This window comes from Meriones unguiculatus, chromosome 6 (assembly GCF_030254825.1).
Source record: "Meriones unguiculatus strain TT.TT164.6M chromosome 6, Bangor_MerUng_6.1, whole genome shotgun sequence".
Taxonomy (NCBI): Eukaryota; Metazoa; Chordata; class Mammalia; order Rodentia; family Muridae; genus Meriones; species Meriones unguiculatus.
Window position 1 is genome coordinate 134,226,779 of NC_083354.1, and position 12,557 is coordinate 134,239,335.

Sequence of the window (12,557 nt, forward strand, 5' to 3'; positions counted from 1 at the left end):
TTGTCTTGGTGTTGTGACAGAATACCCTGATAGACAGCTTGCAGAAGAAAGCGATTCCTTTGGTTCTCAGTTCCCGGGTGCAGGGTGTAATGGCAGCAGGGGCTCTAAGCAAGCAATCACATTGTATGTACAGTCAGGAAGCACAGAAAGGAGTGTTGATTTGCAATGAACTTTCTCCTTTGTATTCAGACCAGGTCCACAGCCCATGGACCTGTTCAGGTTGGGTTAAGGTTAAGGTCAGTTAAGGTTGTCTTAACTCAATTAACCTAATCTAAATAATTCTCCACGGACCTGCGAAAGTCTAATGGAATATAACTTTTCCCTCACTGAATTCCCATTAGCTAATTTACTCTAGAGAGTCTCTCATAGACACACCCAGAGGCTTGTCTTGTAGGTGATTCTACAACTGTAAAGTTGGCAGTATTAGCCATCATTCTTTAGGTAATGTTAAAGACTATATGTGCCTAGGATCTGTTTCAGCTGCTGAAGAATATGAAGAAGCTTCTAGGATTCAGTATAAAATGTGAGGAAACAAGTAAATGGTGTTTAGAGAAACGGGGAAACGTTATGCTAGAGCCCTGCATCTGGCCACCATTCAGCATTGCCACCTCTGAAGTGGTTCTGAAACCTGGCTTTTGCCATGTTTGACACTACGTTGTGGGTTCAACAGGATGTCCTCTCTTGCTGAAGAATTGGAGAGTGTTATGATGGTGCCCTGTTCTTGCCCCTGATCCTCTCAGTTAAATTGTAGAAACCAGTGCAGTCTGGTAGAACACAGGCATGACATCACTCCCCTGTTCAAAGCTTCTGGTAATAGGAACTCCTTCTCTCCCGAAATGAAAGCCAGAGTCTTTGTAGTGACACAGGAACGTGCTGCATGTCCTCTGATGTACGTAATGCCCCTCACCCGTGAGTCCTGCATTAGTTTCTGCTCTAGCCAGTGCTCCTGCACCTCTCTGAGACTGGGTGCTGCTTCTTTGGATGCCTGCTTTGGTTACCTGCTCTTGCTTCGAGCCCTCCTCACCCACTTGGTGAGACTTCTTTGATTGTGCTCTGTTGCCCTTCTTGGCTTTTATTTTCCTTTTGACATTTTCGCTCATTTATATAGTGTTTATTTTGCTTATTTCTTTGTCTCTAGTCTCATCTTACTAAAAGGTAAGTCAGCTGTATGAAAGTGGCAATGATGTTTTATCTGTGATGACCACTAGGGTCCCCTGCCATGTCAGAGTGGAAGTTCAATAAACATTTACCAAGTGAATGAATACTGGGTGAAGACTGCAGTTTAGATAAATAATTAGCAGAGGAAATAGAACTGTTGGAGATCCAGGTCAGGGAGTCATAGGAGGAGCATCAGAGTGTTAAGGAATGAGCTGTAAAATAACACAACTAATCAGGTAGGCTGTTTTAGAGTTTAAAAAGAAAGAGTGAATAGGAAAAGCTGAAAACGATTACAGATTATCTGCAAGTGATGGGTATTTCACGTGTAAGTGTGTGGGCTAGTAGGACTTTTTTAGTATTTAAAGTAAATCGGGAGCAGCCAGATTTTGTTGTTTAACAGTGAGGAGCAGACTGGCGTGATGGCTTAGTTGGATAGAAGCTCTTGCTGCACTCGCCTGATAACTTGAGGTGTATCCCTAGAACAAGCAAAAAAGATAGACAGAGATGACACCGCAAAGTAGCCTTCTGACTACACACACAACAGTTCCAAAAATTGAAACTTTGCTAGCCAAGGTTTAACTTAGATTTTTACTGTTTTTAGGGTGCTTTGATCTTTCCAAAATGTTTTCATGTACTATTTAGTGTTCAGAATCGTGAAGCAATATGTTAAGTACTGTTCAAGTCTGTCTTTGGTAGCAGAGAAAATCCTGAGACACAGGTGTTGTGGTTTGAATAAAAATGCCCTCCATAGGCTCATACATTTGAATCCTTGGTTATTAGGGAGTGGCACTAACCTAATGACAGAGATTAGGAGGTGTGGCCTTGTTGGAGGAAGTGTGTCACTGGGAAGTGGGCTTTGGGGTTTCAGAAGCCAGAGCCAAGCCCAGTGACTTGCTGTCTTCCCGTTACCTACTGATTCAGATGTAGAAGGTTTAGCTATCTTTTTCAGCATCATGTCTGCTTGCGTGCCACCATGCTTCTCGCCATGACAAAAAGGGACTTGACTAAACCTCTGAAGCTGTAAGCCAGCCCCAACTAAATATTTTCCTTTATGAGTTTCTGTGGTCATGGTATCTCTTCACAGCAGTAGTGCATGACTATAATCCCAGCACTTGGGGAAGCAGAGGCAGGTGGATCTCTGAGTTTGAGGCCTGCCTGGTCTACAGAGTGAGTTCCAGGATAACCCTGTCTCAAAAAGAAATCCAAGAGGGGGGTGGGGGAGAGGGAGAGAGAGAGAAAGAGAGAGAGAGGGAGAGAGAGAGAGAGAAGAACAGGTCAAAAGAAAAGAAAAACAATCCATGTTGTGGTCTAGCCCCATGTCCTTTTAAATTTTGTGTTATCTTACTTAGTTTAATTTTATTTTCAATATGCATTTGGTGGGTTCTTAGATGACCTAGGAAAAAAGTTATGATGGAAGTTAAGAGTGCTAATGATGTGTGGCACCGAAGGATAAGTACAGGGATATCTGGTGCATCCTATGAGGGTAGAGTTTACTCGTGGAGAAAGTGTCATAAAATTACATACTTTCATATCATGCTGACTCTCAGATTATATTCTATGACAGCTATGAACAAACAGTTGAACCCTAATTATTATGAACCAGATAAATAATGTGATTTCTATTCTGCTGAAGCATTTTCTATTTTTTCTTTTCTTATTTCTACTTATTTATGGAAAACTGCAATTGGATATTTTTTTTAACAGTTGAAGATTAATTTTTATTTCTAAAAACACAATCATTTTACACAATAAGGGATTAAGAGGGACAGACATTATATAAAGGGTATAACCTTAGCAAACTAGCAAGTCAATAACAACATCAAATGAAATAACAAACTTCAAACTAAAGAAAATTAAAAAAAAAAAACAATACCAAACAAAATTCAACCCCAAAACCAAACAACAAATTAAGCTAAGTAGCATTCTCTTGCTAGAGATTTAGCAGCACAGACATATAGCCTTTGGCTGGTCTTGGAAACATGGTAGAAAGGTAGTCACTGATTACAATATCCCTTTCAAGATGAGTGTTGCCTTACTTCTTTGAGGGGTTTGTAAGTCAAGTACTCTCAAGGCAAAGGATGTGACAAGTTACAGGCTTTGGCTCAAAGCCTTTCAAATTCTCCTGCCTGATTTCCATTAAAATATTTAGATCAAGCACTAACTTACATGCTCAGGCTTCTCCTGGATGACCAGCATCACTTAATGTGCCTGAGAACTTCTCTGAACCCTCCCAGGTTCATATTCCACAAGAGGGGTATCCCCATATCTGTGTGGAAACCCATTTGGGTGTCCTTTATACTGAGCTTTATATGATCAGAATCTATATGGATGGAAGTCAACATTTTTTTGTGCTGGATAAAGGTCACCACACTGCCTCCAGACAATTTTGGAATGGCTTCTTGTTTATGCATGCTTTTTAGCTGATTTCACATTATCCAGCAACAGATGACATAGCTCTTGAATATCACTTTATCTGAAGTTTCCCAGCCAAATGAGGATTAGCCCCTATTGGCCATGGTCTTGCCATGCAATTGGATATTTTATATTCATTCTGTCATCAAGCAGTCCAGTTACTAAATGGCAAAAGCCCCAGAGAATATAACACAACAGAACAGTTATAACATAACATCATGTCACGTCACAACACAGCACAACCAACCTAGATATGTTCTGAAGTAAGAAGCCAGTCTGACTTGTTTCAGGGTCATTTAATTAAACCTCTCATTTTGTATGCTGTATTCAAAATATATTGCCGCTTTCTGAATGGGCATTGTTTAGAGAGTGGTATATTCTGGGAGTCCAGGGTTTTGTGGTTTTGATTTTACAACTCAGATAAGGATTACACATAAGCAGAGCTATCTCCTCTGCCTTCTTAATTTCCTCTTAATGTTAGCTGATTTTGTACCATGTGAATCCATGTGAATTCATTTTTCTTCTCAGCTTGTTTTATAGTTAGTCATGAACCCTTCAGCATGCAGTAAGAACTTAAGTGGATCAAGTTATGTATTTTCTTTAGTCCAAATTTATTCTCCTTGGTGTGTCTGTTAAAAGGTGATATAATTTCAAAGATTTTGCAAACATACCATTTTATTTTATACAATTTCTATGGAATATTGTTTCCACAGGTTTCTAAAAGTGTGTGGATCTGAATTAGTACGCCTTGAGTTATCTTGCAGCCACTTTCTTAATGAAACTTGCTTGGAGGTTATTTCTGAAATGTGCCCAAATCTACAAGACTTAAATCTCTCATCTTGTGATAAGCTGCCACCTCAGGCTTTTGGCCATATTGCCAAGTTATGCGGCCTTAAACGTCTCATTCTCTATCGGACAAAAGTAGAGGTAAGAATAACTCATTTGTTATGATATCTGAATACTCTGAAATCATTAGAGCCGTGCTAGTCACTTCAGAGTTAAAATGTATCACGGTGAAGCGGCAGACGTTTATGTGTTACTAACATGCTGTTCATGGTCCATGGGAAAGAAATGAGTAGGGGTGGAGGTGTGAGCCAGGTGCTGGCAGAGGATGGTTTAGAGAAAGGGGCAGGCAGGTGGCAGGCAGAGAACTTTTGCTTGGAGTGGGAAGAAGCAAAGTACCAGTATTAGAAGTAGGCATAGAGGTGAAATTAATAGTACCATAGTCCCCAGGTCTCATGTTAGTAAAACAGAATCTGCCATATATGTGCTTACTTTCTTCACATACATTTGTAGGACATCTCTCCAGGTCAGTATGTGTCAGTACGTGACTCTTCATTAACTGTATACTGTGTGTTATAATCTACTCACCATTCTCTAAATGATTACGATTTTATTTTTCTATGTCCAGTTTTATAAAATGTCTGACTAATAATAGTCTTCTGTAGATAGTTTTCACTTGCATGCTACCATCGGCTTGGGAAGGGGATACTGTATTAAAGAACAAATGTAAAGAATAAACAGCAACTTCTGCTTACTTGTTCTTCCTCTCCCTGGCATGGAAGCTTCTGATTCTTTCAGCATTCTTACTTAATCTCAGCTTAGGGCTTTGTCCGTCTCCTTATCTGCACTGTTTTCCCAGCCCATTACATTTCTTGATAATTAACAGTTCTAGCTCATTTTAATGTTTTAAAGAGGGCTTCTTGAATACTGATGAAAATGAAGCTGCTTTTCTGATTTGCATCTCTTATATTACCTGTTTTAGCATCCCTACAATGCTTTAATATGATCATTATTTTCCTTTTTGTATTCATTTTCTTTATATTAGGATATGTAATTTTATATAAAGTGGTGGATAATACCCTTCTTTTTCATTGCATTGTTTCCAAGTTCTAGAATAGAATTTGGTCAGGATTTGACATAAGTAAATATTTACTAAATCAATGAATAAAAGAACTCAGTTACGTTTCTTAAAGTGGTATGCCAGTGACTTTCCCACTATAATGTACCTTTATGTGTCTTGAATGTTACTTGGTCCAAGGTATTCAGCATTTTAATATTTCAGTTTTTCTCTTTAAGATGAAAATACGGATCTCAATGGGTCATTATGAGGACTAAATTATATGTAATCTATTTAGGCAGTTCCTAGAGCAATATAAGCAACAAATAAAGGTTGTAGTGACATTATCATAACGGTTCTGTAGTCTAATGTTCCACTGGGAAGAGAAAGGCTTTCCTTACTATTGTATTAAAATACTTTTTGGTGAACTATATACTTATTCTACCTGATTGTTCCTCTTTCATTGGGAGTTTTACTTAGAAGTTATTGCGTTCTACTTGGCACTCTGATAAAGCTCCCGTCTGCTTATGTACATCTTCTCGTATATCTACAGGCATGTTAAGTGTCTCATCACTCAGATCCCAAGTAATTCGGACTCCATTTATATGTTGCATGTTACACTTTCAGGTGCTATTTTATTTACATCTTTTGGATTTTCTTACCTTACAGCTACATAATCTGGAAATTAATACATTTTTTTCTAGTATTTGAACTATTACTTATAAGGTACATTTGTAATCTGTAAATGATGTAGAATCAGAGTTTTAACAGATTTGTCAGTGTTTGTTTCTAATGCAGTGGAAAGTCTCTAATATTTCTTTTTGTAAGTCATACACCAAATATTTGACCACCTATTATGTTCCAGGTGCTTGGAACTTGGGAACTAAACAGACATCTCATACAGCTTATTGTTTTTATATGTTTTAGCATTAGTTTATAATAAGTGGCTTGTTTAATTCATAATATTATATAAAATATATATTAAAACTTTGGGCCTCAGTTAACACAGCTCTTATATTGCTAGGTAATTCCTTTGTGGTTTGTTGTTGAAGTTTGGGAGCTTAGACTTGAACCCAGAATGCAAAACACACCCTCTCCCACAGAGCTGTACTCCCTACCACCTACGTGTTTTAAAGTTGAACATACCTAGATTGGTTTTCTAGTATTTTGGAAGCATATTGCATGGGTGTGGATGCTGATGATTACCTCCTAATTGTGTGCCTTTAAGTTATTTTCTCCCTTTACTTCCCTTTTATAAATTAGAGACATACACCATCTTGAAAGGCTGTAAGGGTTAAGTTATTTAGTGCATGTAAGTAGCTAACTGCAGAGCTCGATTCACAGTAAATACCACAGGAAGTCTTATGCTTGTAGTTGTTTGTCTCGTCTGTTATCTTAGTGAGGTTGGTTGTGACCGTTTCCTTCTTAGCCAGGCTTGGGTTGTAGCAGGGTTACTAAAGTATTTATGAAACTTTCTTCCATTTGAAGTAACTTGAACACATGTGACTTGAGACCATCTAAGCTTGTGTAGCTTTTTAATAGTGATCAGAATAGAACCGTGGTTTGGCTTTGATTTCAAATTAACCTCATTACCCTGAAGACGTATATGAGGAAAAAAAAAGAATAAATTGAGCTTTCTGGGAGAGGTTGTTTTATTTTAAAAGGGCCATAAATTACATTTACTTAATTGCTTAAGGTAACATTCTCACTCTGATGCCAGGCTGTCCCTGGACACCTGCACTTTAGCAGGCTTTTTGTCCCCATCTTCTGAGTAACTAGGATTACAGATACACACCGCTAAGCTACCTCAGCCGCCACTCTACAAAGTAAAAAACCAAAAAACAGAAAACAAAAATCAGTATCGTAGAATATTGACTCTGTTAGAGAGTATTGATGCTAGAGGTCAAATTATGATATAAAGTTACATTTTATGTTCTATATAATTCATACTAACAAGTATAGTATGTTTGTGTAATTTTGTAAAACTTAAATCTGTGTGTATAACACAGACTTAGAGGGATTTGGGGATGTGGCTTAGCTCTAAAGTTTTTGATAATTTTGTGATATCCTCTGTTTGCTTTGATAATCCGTATTGATATTTAACTCTCTTTCCGTTCCAGTGAGAGTAGGCAGTGTGTCCAATTTATAGATGTTGAAATTGAAGTTTCAGAAGATACGGCCCTGAACAATATTTACATTCAGGTTTGAACCCAGGTCCTAGCCATGGTGATGTAGTTAAATTTGTGCAAGTACGTAGCATCTTAGAGCAGTTACTGTAAAAGCTGGGCTGCGTCTGCTGAATACAGTGAAGTCTCTTTCCCGCTTCCTCCTGTTTTGATCTGTGCGTTGGTCCTGCAGATGAGTCCTGTGCTTTACCTCGAGCAGTCTCGGTGACCGGCAACAGTTTGAGCCTGTTTACCGTTTTTTTTTTTTTTTTTTTTTTTAATATCTAGAGTGGGAAATGAGAATGGAATGGCAGATATCTCAGTAAGGATGCCATCCTGTTGCTTAGCAGCAGGCAAGAAAACCAAGAGTGTTTTTTAAAAGTTGGACTTATAAATGGAACACCTGCATCCAGTTTTGATTGCCTCACTTCAAGAATGATAGAGCATAAATTGAAAGAATCTGAAGAATTGAAAAAACTGATTATAGGTTTTGTGGGGGACTAGTCTGTGTCAGTAATCCACAAGTATAGTTCAGCAGCTGTTTACCGGCATAGTAGGCTGTGTCAACAGTTTCGAGGGCACCTTTGCCTACATCTTGATGAGCTAGCATGCAGTGAAAGTAGTTGATCTTCACTTCTGTTGGAGAACAGCATGCCTATTTTCTTTTTCATGTGCCACTTTAATCTGCAAAATAAAACCTCATTTTGAAGCCTATTGGTGAAAGTGCCCTGATATTTTTTCACTAGAGATATATGGATTGTCTTTCAAAAGCAGTATGATTTGATTTGGTGCCATAAGTTTGCTTTCTGACATATAGATATGATGGTCTCCTTATTCCTTTTTTCTTTTTACCTGATTTAAAATATATTGTGTCCTGGCAGGTACAGTATAACTAATAAACAGCCACAGACTATGCATCCAAGTAAGGGAATGGCCTCTCACTTAGTAGAACCAATGCTGATGGCTAAATTCAAGAGTTGAAATTAGTGGAAAGAAATTTTTGGGTGCCTCTGTTGACAAATGCAGGCTGACATTAGCTGTCATCTAAAATGTTGTCTATTTCAGATAGGCTCATTTAGCTAGTCAGTATGAGGCAGAGGGATATTAGTAATTACTGTGTTTAAAACGATCAAGCTTAACTTGTTAACTGTAACATTCTTGTAACAGTCTAAATGAGGAAACAGACCCTGAAGTTCTATTATTTGAGCATTTGACCCCATTGGTAGCATGCTCTGGGGGAGGTGTAGCTGGAATAGCCTTGTGGAGGAAGCAAGTCACTAGGGTGGGGTTTGAGAATTCAAATCTTAGTCCCACTTCCGATTTGCTCTCTGTTGCTGTCATAAAACACCAGGACCAAAAGCAACCTAGGTAGGAAAGGGTTTATTTGGCATGCATATCCCATTTACAGTCCGTCTGTGAGAGAGGTCAAGGCAGGCACTGAACCCGGGACCTGGAAGCAGGAACTGTCACAGAACCCATGGAGGACAGTTTTTACTGGCTTGTTACCTCCACTCACTCAGGTTGCTTTCTTACACAGCCCACATACTGGGCTGGGTCCTTCCGCATCATTCTTCAGTCAAGAAAGTATCCCTGAGACTTGCCCACCGGCCAGTCTGTTAGGAGCAATTCCTTGATTGCGGTTACCTGTTCCCAAGTGACTGGTTTGTGTGATGAGTAAGACCCTTGGTCAACTTGATAATGACTATGGGAAGAGAGCTGACAACCATTCTTGTCGTCCTCATAACCGTGTGGCGGTTTTGAAGGGAGCACTGGAGTTGTTAGTAGCGTTAGTTTTGTGTTACTTACGTGAGCAGGTGGTTGTGGTCAGGATCACAGGGCCTGCTTAGTCACTGCAGGGAAAAAGGAGCTTATCCAGACTCCTTGGCCACAGTCGGGACAGGGAGCAGAAGCCGGGCAGGAGAACCTTTCAGGTGTGGCTGGGAAGGGCGCTAGTTGAGGTGGCTGAGAGCCCACTGTGGTGGTTACTTGTCACCGTGCCCGAGTCGAGGTTCGTCCGGAGCTGGGACTCTGGACAGGGCTTGGTGTTAATTGAGATGGGAAGATCCTGGCTGAGTGCTGGAGTTAAATATGTGGAGAAAAAGAACTGAGCCGCAGCAGCAGCTTCCTGGATGATTCTCTGCTTCCTGGATGTGCTTTTTTTTTTTCTTTTTATGACTAGGTGTTTCTGGTTCCTGCTGCCTTGACTTACCTGCTGCCTTAGGGTTCCCGTTGCTGTGATAAAACACAATGGCCAAAAGCAACTTGGGGAAAAGAAGTTTATTTCAGCTTATACTTCCAGTCTGTTGCCTAACAGTCCATCACCAAGGGAAGTGAGACTTGAATTCAAGCAGTGCAGGGACCTGAAAGCAAGAATACAGCAGAAACCAAGGCAGAACTCTGCTTCCTGGCTTGTTCCTCATGGCTGCTAAGCCTGCTTTCTTATACAGCTCAGGACCCACATGGTCTGGGCCCTTCCACATCAATCATTAATGAAGAAAACGCCTCACAAACTTGTCCACAGGCCAGTCTAGCAGGCGCATTTTCTCGACTGCAAGTCCCTCTTCCCAGATGACTCCAGCTTGTGTCACAGTAAGAAACCTGAACCAGAACACCTACCGTGATAGACTACAACCTTGTCCTTTGAGTCTGAACAAACCCGTTCTCCCTTCTGTTGCTTTTACCACAGTATCAGGAAAAGAAGTTAACGTGCCCGTTCTCTCACTGGTATTTCTTAAGGACAAACAAGTGAAGAGACTTGTGTGGCGAGGGTGGAAGGACACTGAGACGCATGTGAATTAAAGTTCTTAAGACATCAGCATGAGTAGGTTGGTGTCGTTTTTATTGGTGCATATTGGTTGTATAAAACACTGGACTGTGACATTTTCATACATGTATGTTATGGTCTTTGATTAAAAAAAAACAAAACATTGCTCCATTATCTACTCTTGTCTTTTCCCCCTCTGCTGGTCCTCTCTCATAGTTCATCTTCTGTTTTAATGTGTATTGTTCAAAATCTAAATTATGAATATGAGAGAACAGATCTTTCTGAGTGTATCTCATTATAATCATGATTTCTGGTCTCATCTATTTACCTGCAAGTTACTTAATTTCACTTTTTTATGGGTAAATAATACTACATTGTACATATACACCACATTTCCTTTTTCCATTCCCCTTTTTATGGTTACCCTGGCTGCTTTCATAAGCTAGTTTTTGTGGCATATTGTCTGTCACTCAGAACTCATTAATTGTCTATCTCTTCATCTAAGTTTTGGGTCTTGTCAAATTCTCCCCAACCCTGGTTGGCATGTCAGTGGTGTCAAAGTAGGTTTTACTTAGGTGGCCGTATTGTTGAAATTCCATGGGTGAAGCTTTTCTGTCATATACTGAAGATGGTATGTCACAGCAGACATCATGATTCTCTGGCTCTACAAGCTTTCTGTCCCCTCTTCCATGATGCTCACTGAGCCTTAGGTGTAGGAGTTGTGTTGTGGCTATATCAGTTGGGGTTGGGCAACCCAGGGTCAGTAGTTCTCTGTGTTTTGACCAGTTGTTGATTTTTGTAATAGTCTCCATTACTGCAAAAGAAGCTTCCTTGATGAAGGATGAAAGACACTCTTATTTGTGGTTATAAGTATAAGTATTTAAAATGCAGCTAGAAATTACACTGACTTAAGAAAATGGCACTAGTATGTTCTTCTCGAGAGAAGACCCTACCAGCCACAGGTAGTTGGCTAGGTTCACAATACTGTTCTGTGACTGTTTTTCTTTAATTTAATTTAATTTATTTCTTGTATGATTTATTCGCTGTATGTGCCGATCATAGCAACCTCCCTATCTCCTCCCAGTCCTCTTCACCCTCCCACCCCCATCTCCTTCCCTTAGACCACAGAAATGGAGGTCCTCCTCCCCTTCCATCTGACCCCAGCCTATCAGGTCTCATCAGGACTGCCTACATCTTCTTCCTCTGTGGCCTGGCAAGGCTGCCGCACCAGGGGCAAGTGATCAAAGAGCAGGCAACCAAGTCCATATCAGAGAGAGCCCCTGTTCCCCTTACTAGCCAACCCACATGGAGACTGAGCTGCCTATTGGCTACATCTGAGCAAGGGATCTAGGTCCTCTCCATGACATCTTAACAAAGAGGAAAGAAATGCTTTCAGAGTAGTTTTCAGAGTATCTTAGCTGGGTGTCATTTAGATCAGTGGTTCTGAACTTGTGGGTTTTCACAACTTTTCAGGATTGATGCGACCCTCTCACAGGGGTCTCATGCCAACATATCAGATATTTACATACTGTTCATAGCAGTAGCAAAATTACAGTTATGAAGTAGCAAGGAAGTAATTCTGTGGTTGGGGTCACCACAACCTGAGGAATTAAAGGGCTGCAGCATTAGGAACCTTGAGAACCACTGCTTTAGATGGATAAAGTCATATAACATGTTTCGGGTTCCTCTTTTAAGCTTCTGTGATACCCTGACCCCTTGTCCTTTGATAGAAAAGTGACTTACATTTTTAATAAGGCTATTGACAAATCCAACCATTGTGTAAAAAGCACGTCTTTTTTTTTTTAACTGCAACTCTTTTCACTCATGTGAGTTGTAAAAGAAATTGATTCATTTACTTATCTATGAGGAAAGATGACTTCAGTTTTTATGGTGGACAAGATCTGCTGTGGTGGATAAGCTCTGATTGGAGAGAGTTAAGCAAGTCAGATGTGTAAGTGTGTAGTCGTGGAGTTTGTTTATTATGTACAGGTTATCGGATCGTGCCAACCATCTGAACTTTGTACTGAAATTGGTACTTTAAATCTAAAATTATGAGTGTCTGATTTGGAGTAGCTGTGTGTGTTTGTAGTTAGGTTTAGAGAACATTTGTTTTCCCCATCAAAGGCTTGGTAGCTTTATTTAAATCATTTATGAGCTTTAACCCTTTTAGACAGAAGTCTAACTTTTCCACTACAATATTTATTGATCTTAAAATTTA

The 12,557-nt window shown here is 39.8% G+C and overlaps 1 protein-coding gene across 7 annotated transcripts in view; it reads left to right on the forward strand.

Moving 5' to 3' along the window:
- Fbxl4 (F-box and leucine rich repeat protein 4) overlaps window positions 1-12,557 on the forward strand; it is a 71,134-nt gene that overhangs the window by 36,768 nt on the left and 21,809 nt on the right. For all 7 annotated transcript variants that reach the window (XM_021661629.2, XM_021661627.2, XM_060386063.1 and 4 more), the window contains exon 6: window positions 4,284-4,497. In XM_021661629.2, the coding sequence (XP_021517304.1) occupies window positions 4,284-4,497 (214 nt within the window). The remainder of the gene's footprint in view (window positions 1-4,283; window positions 4,498-12,557) is intronic.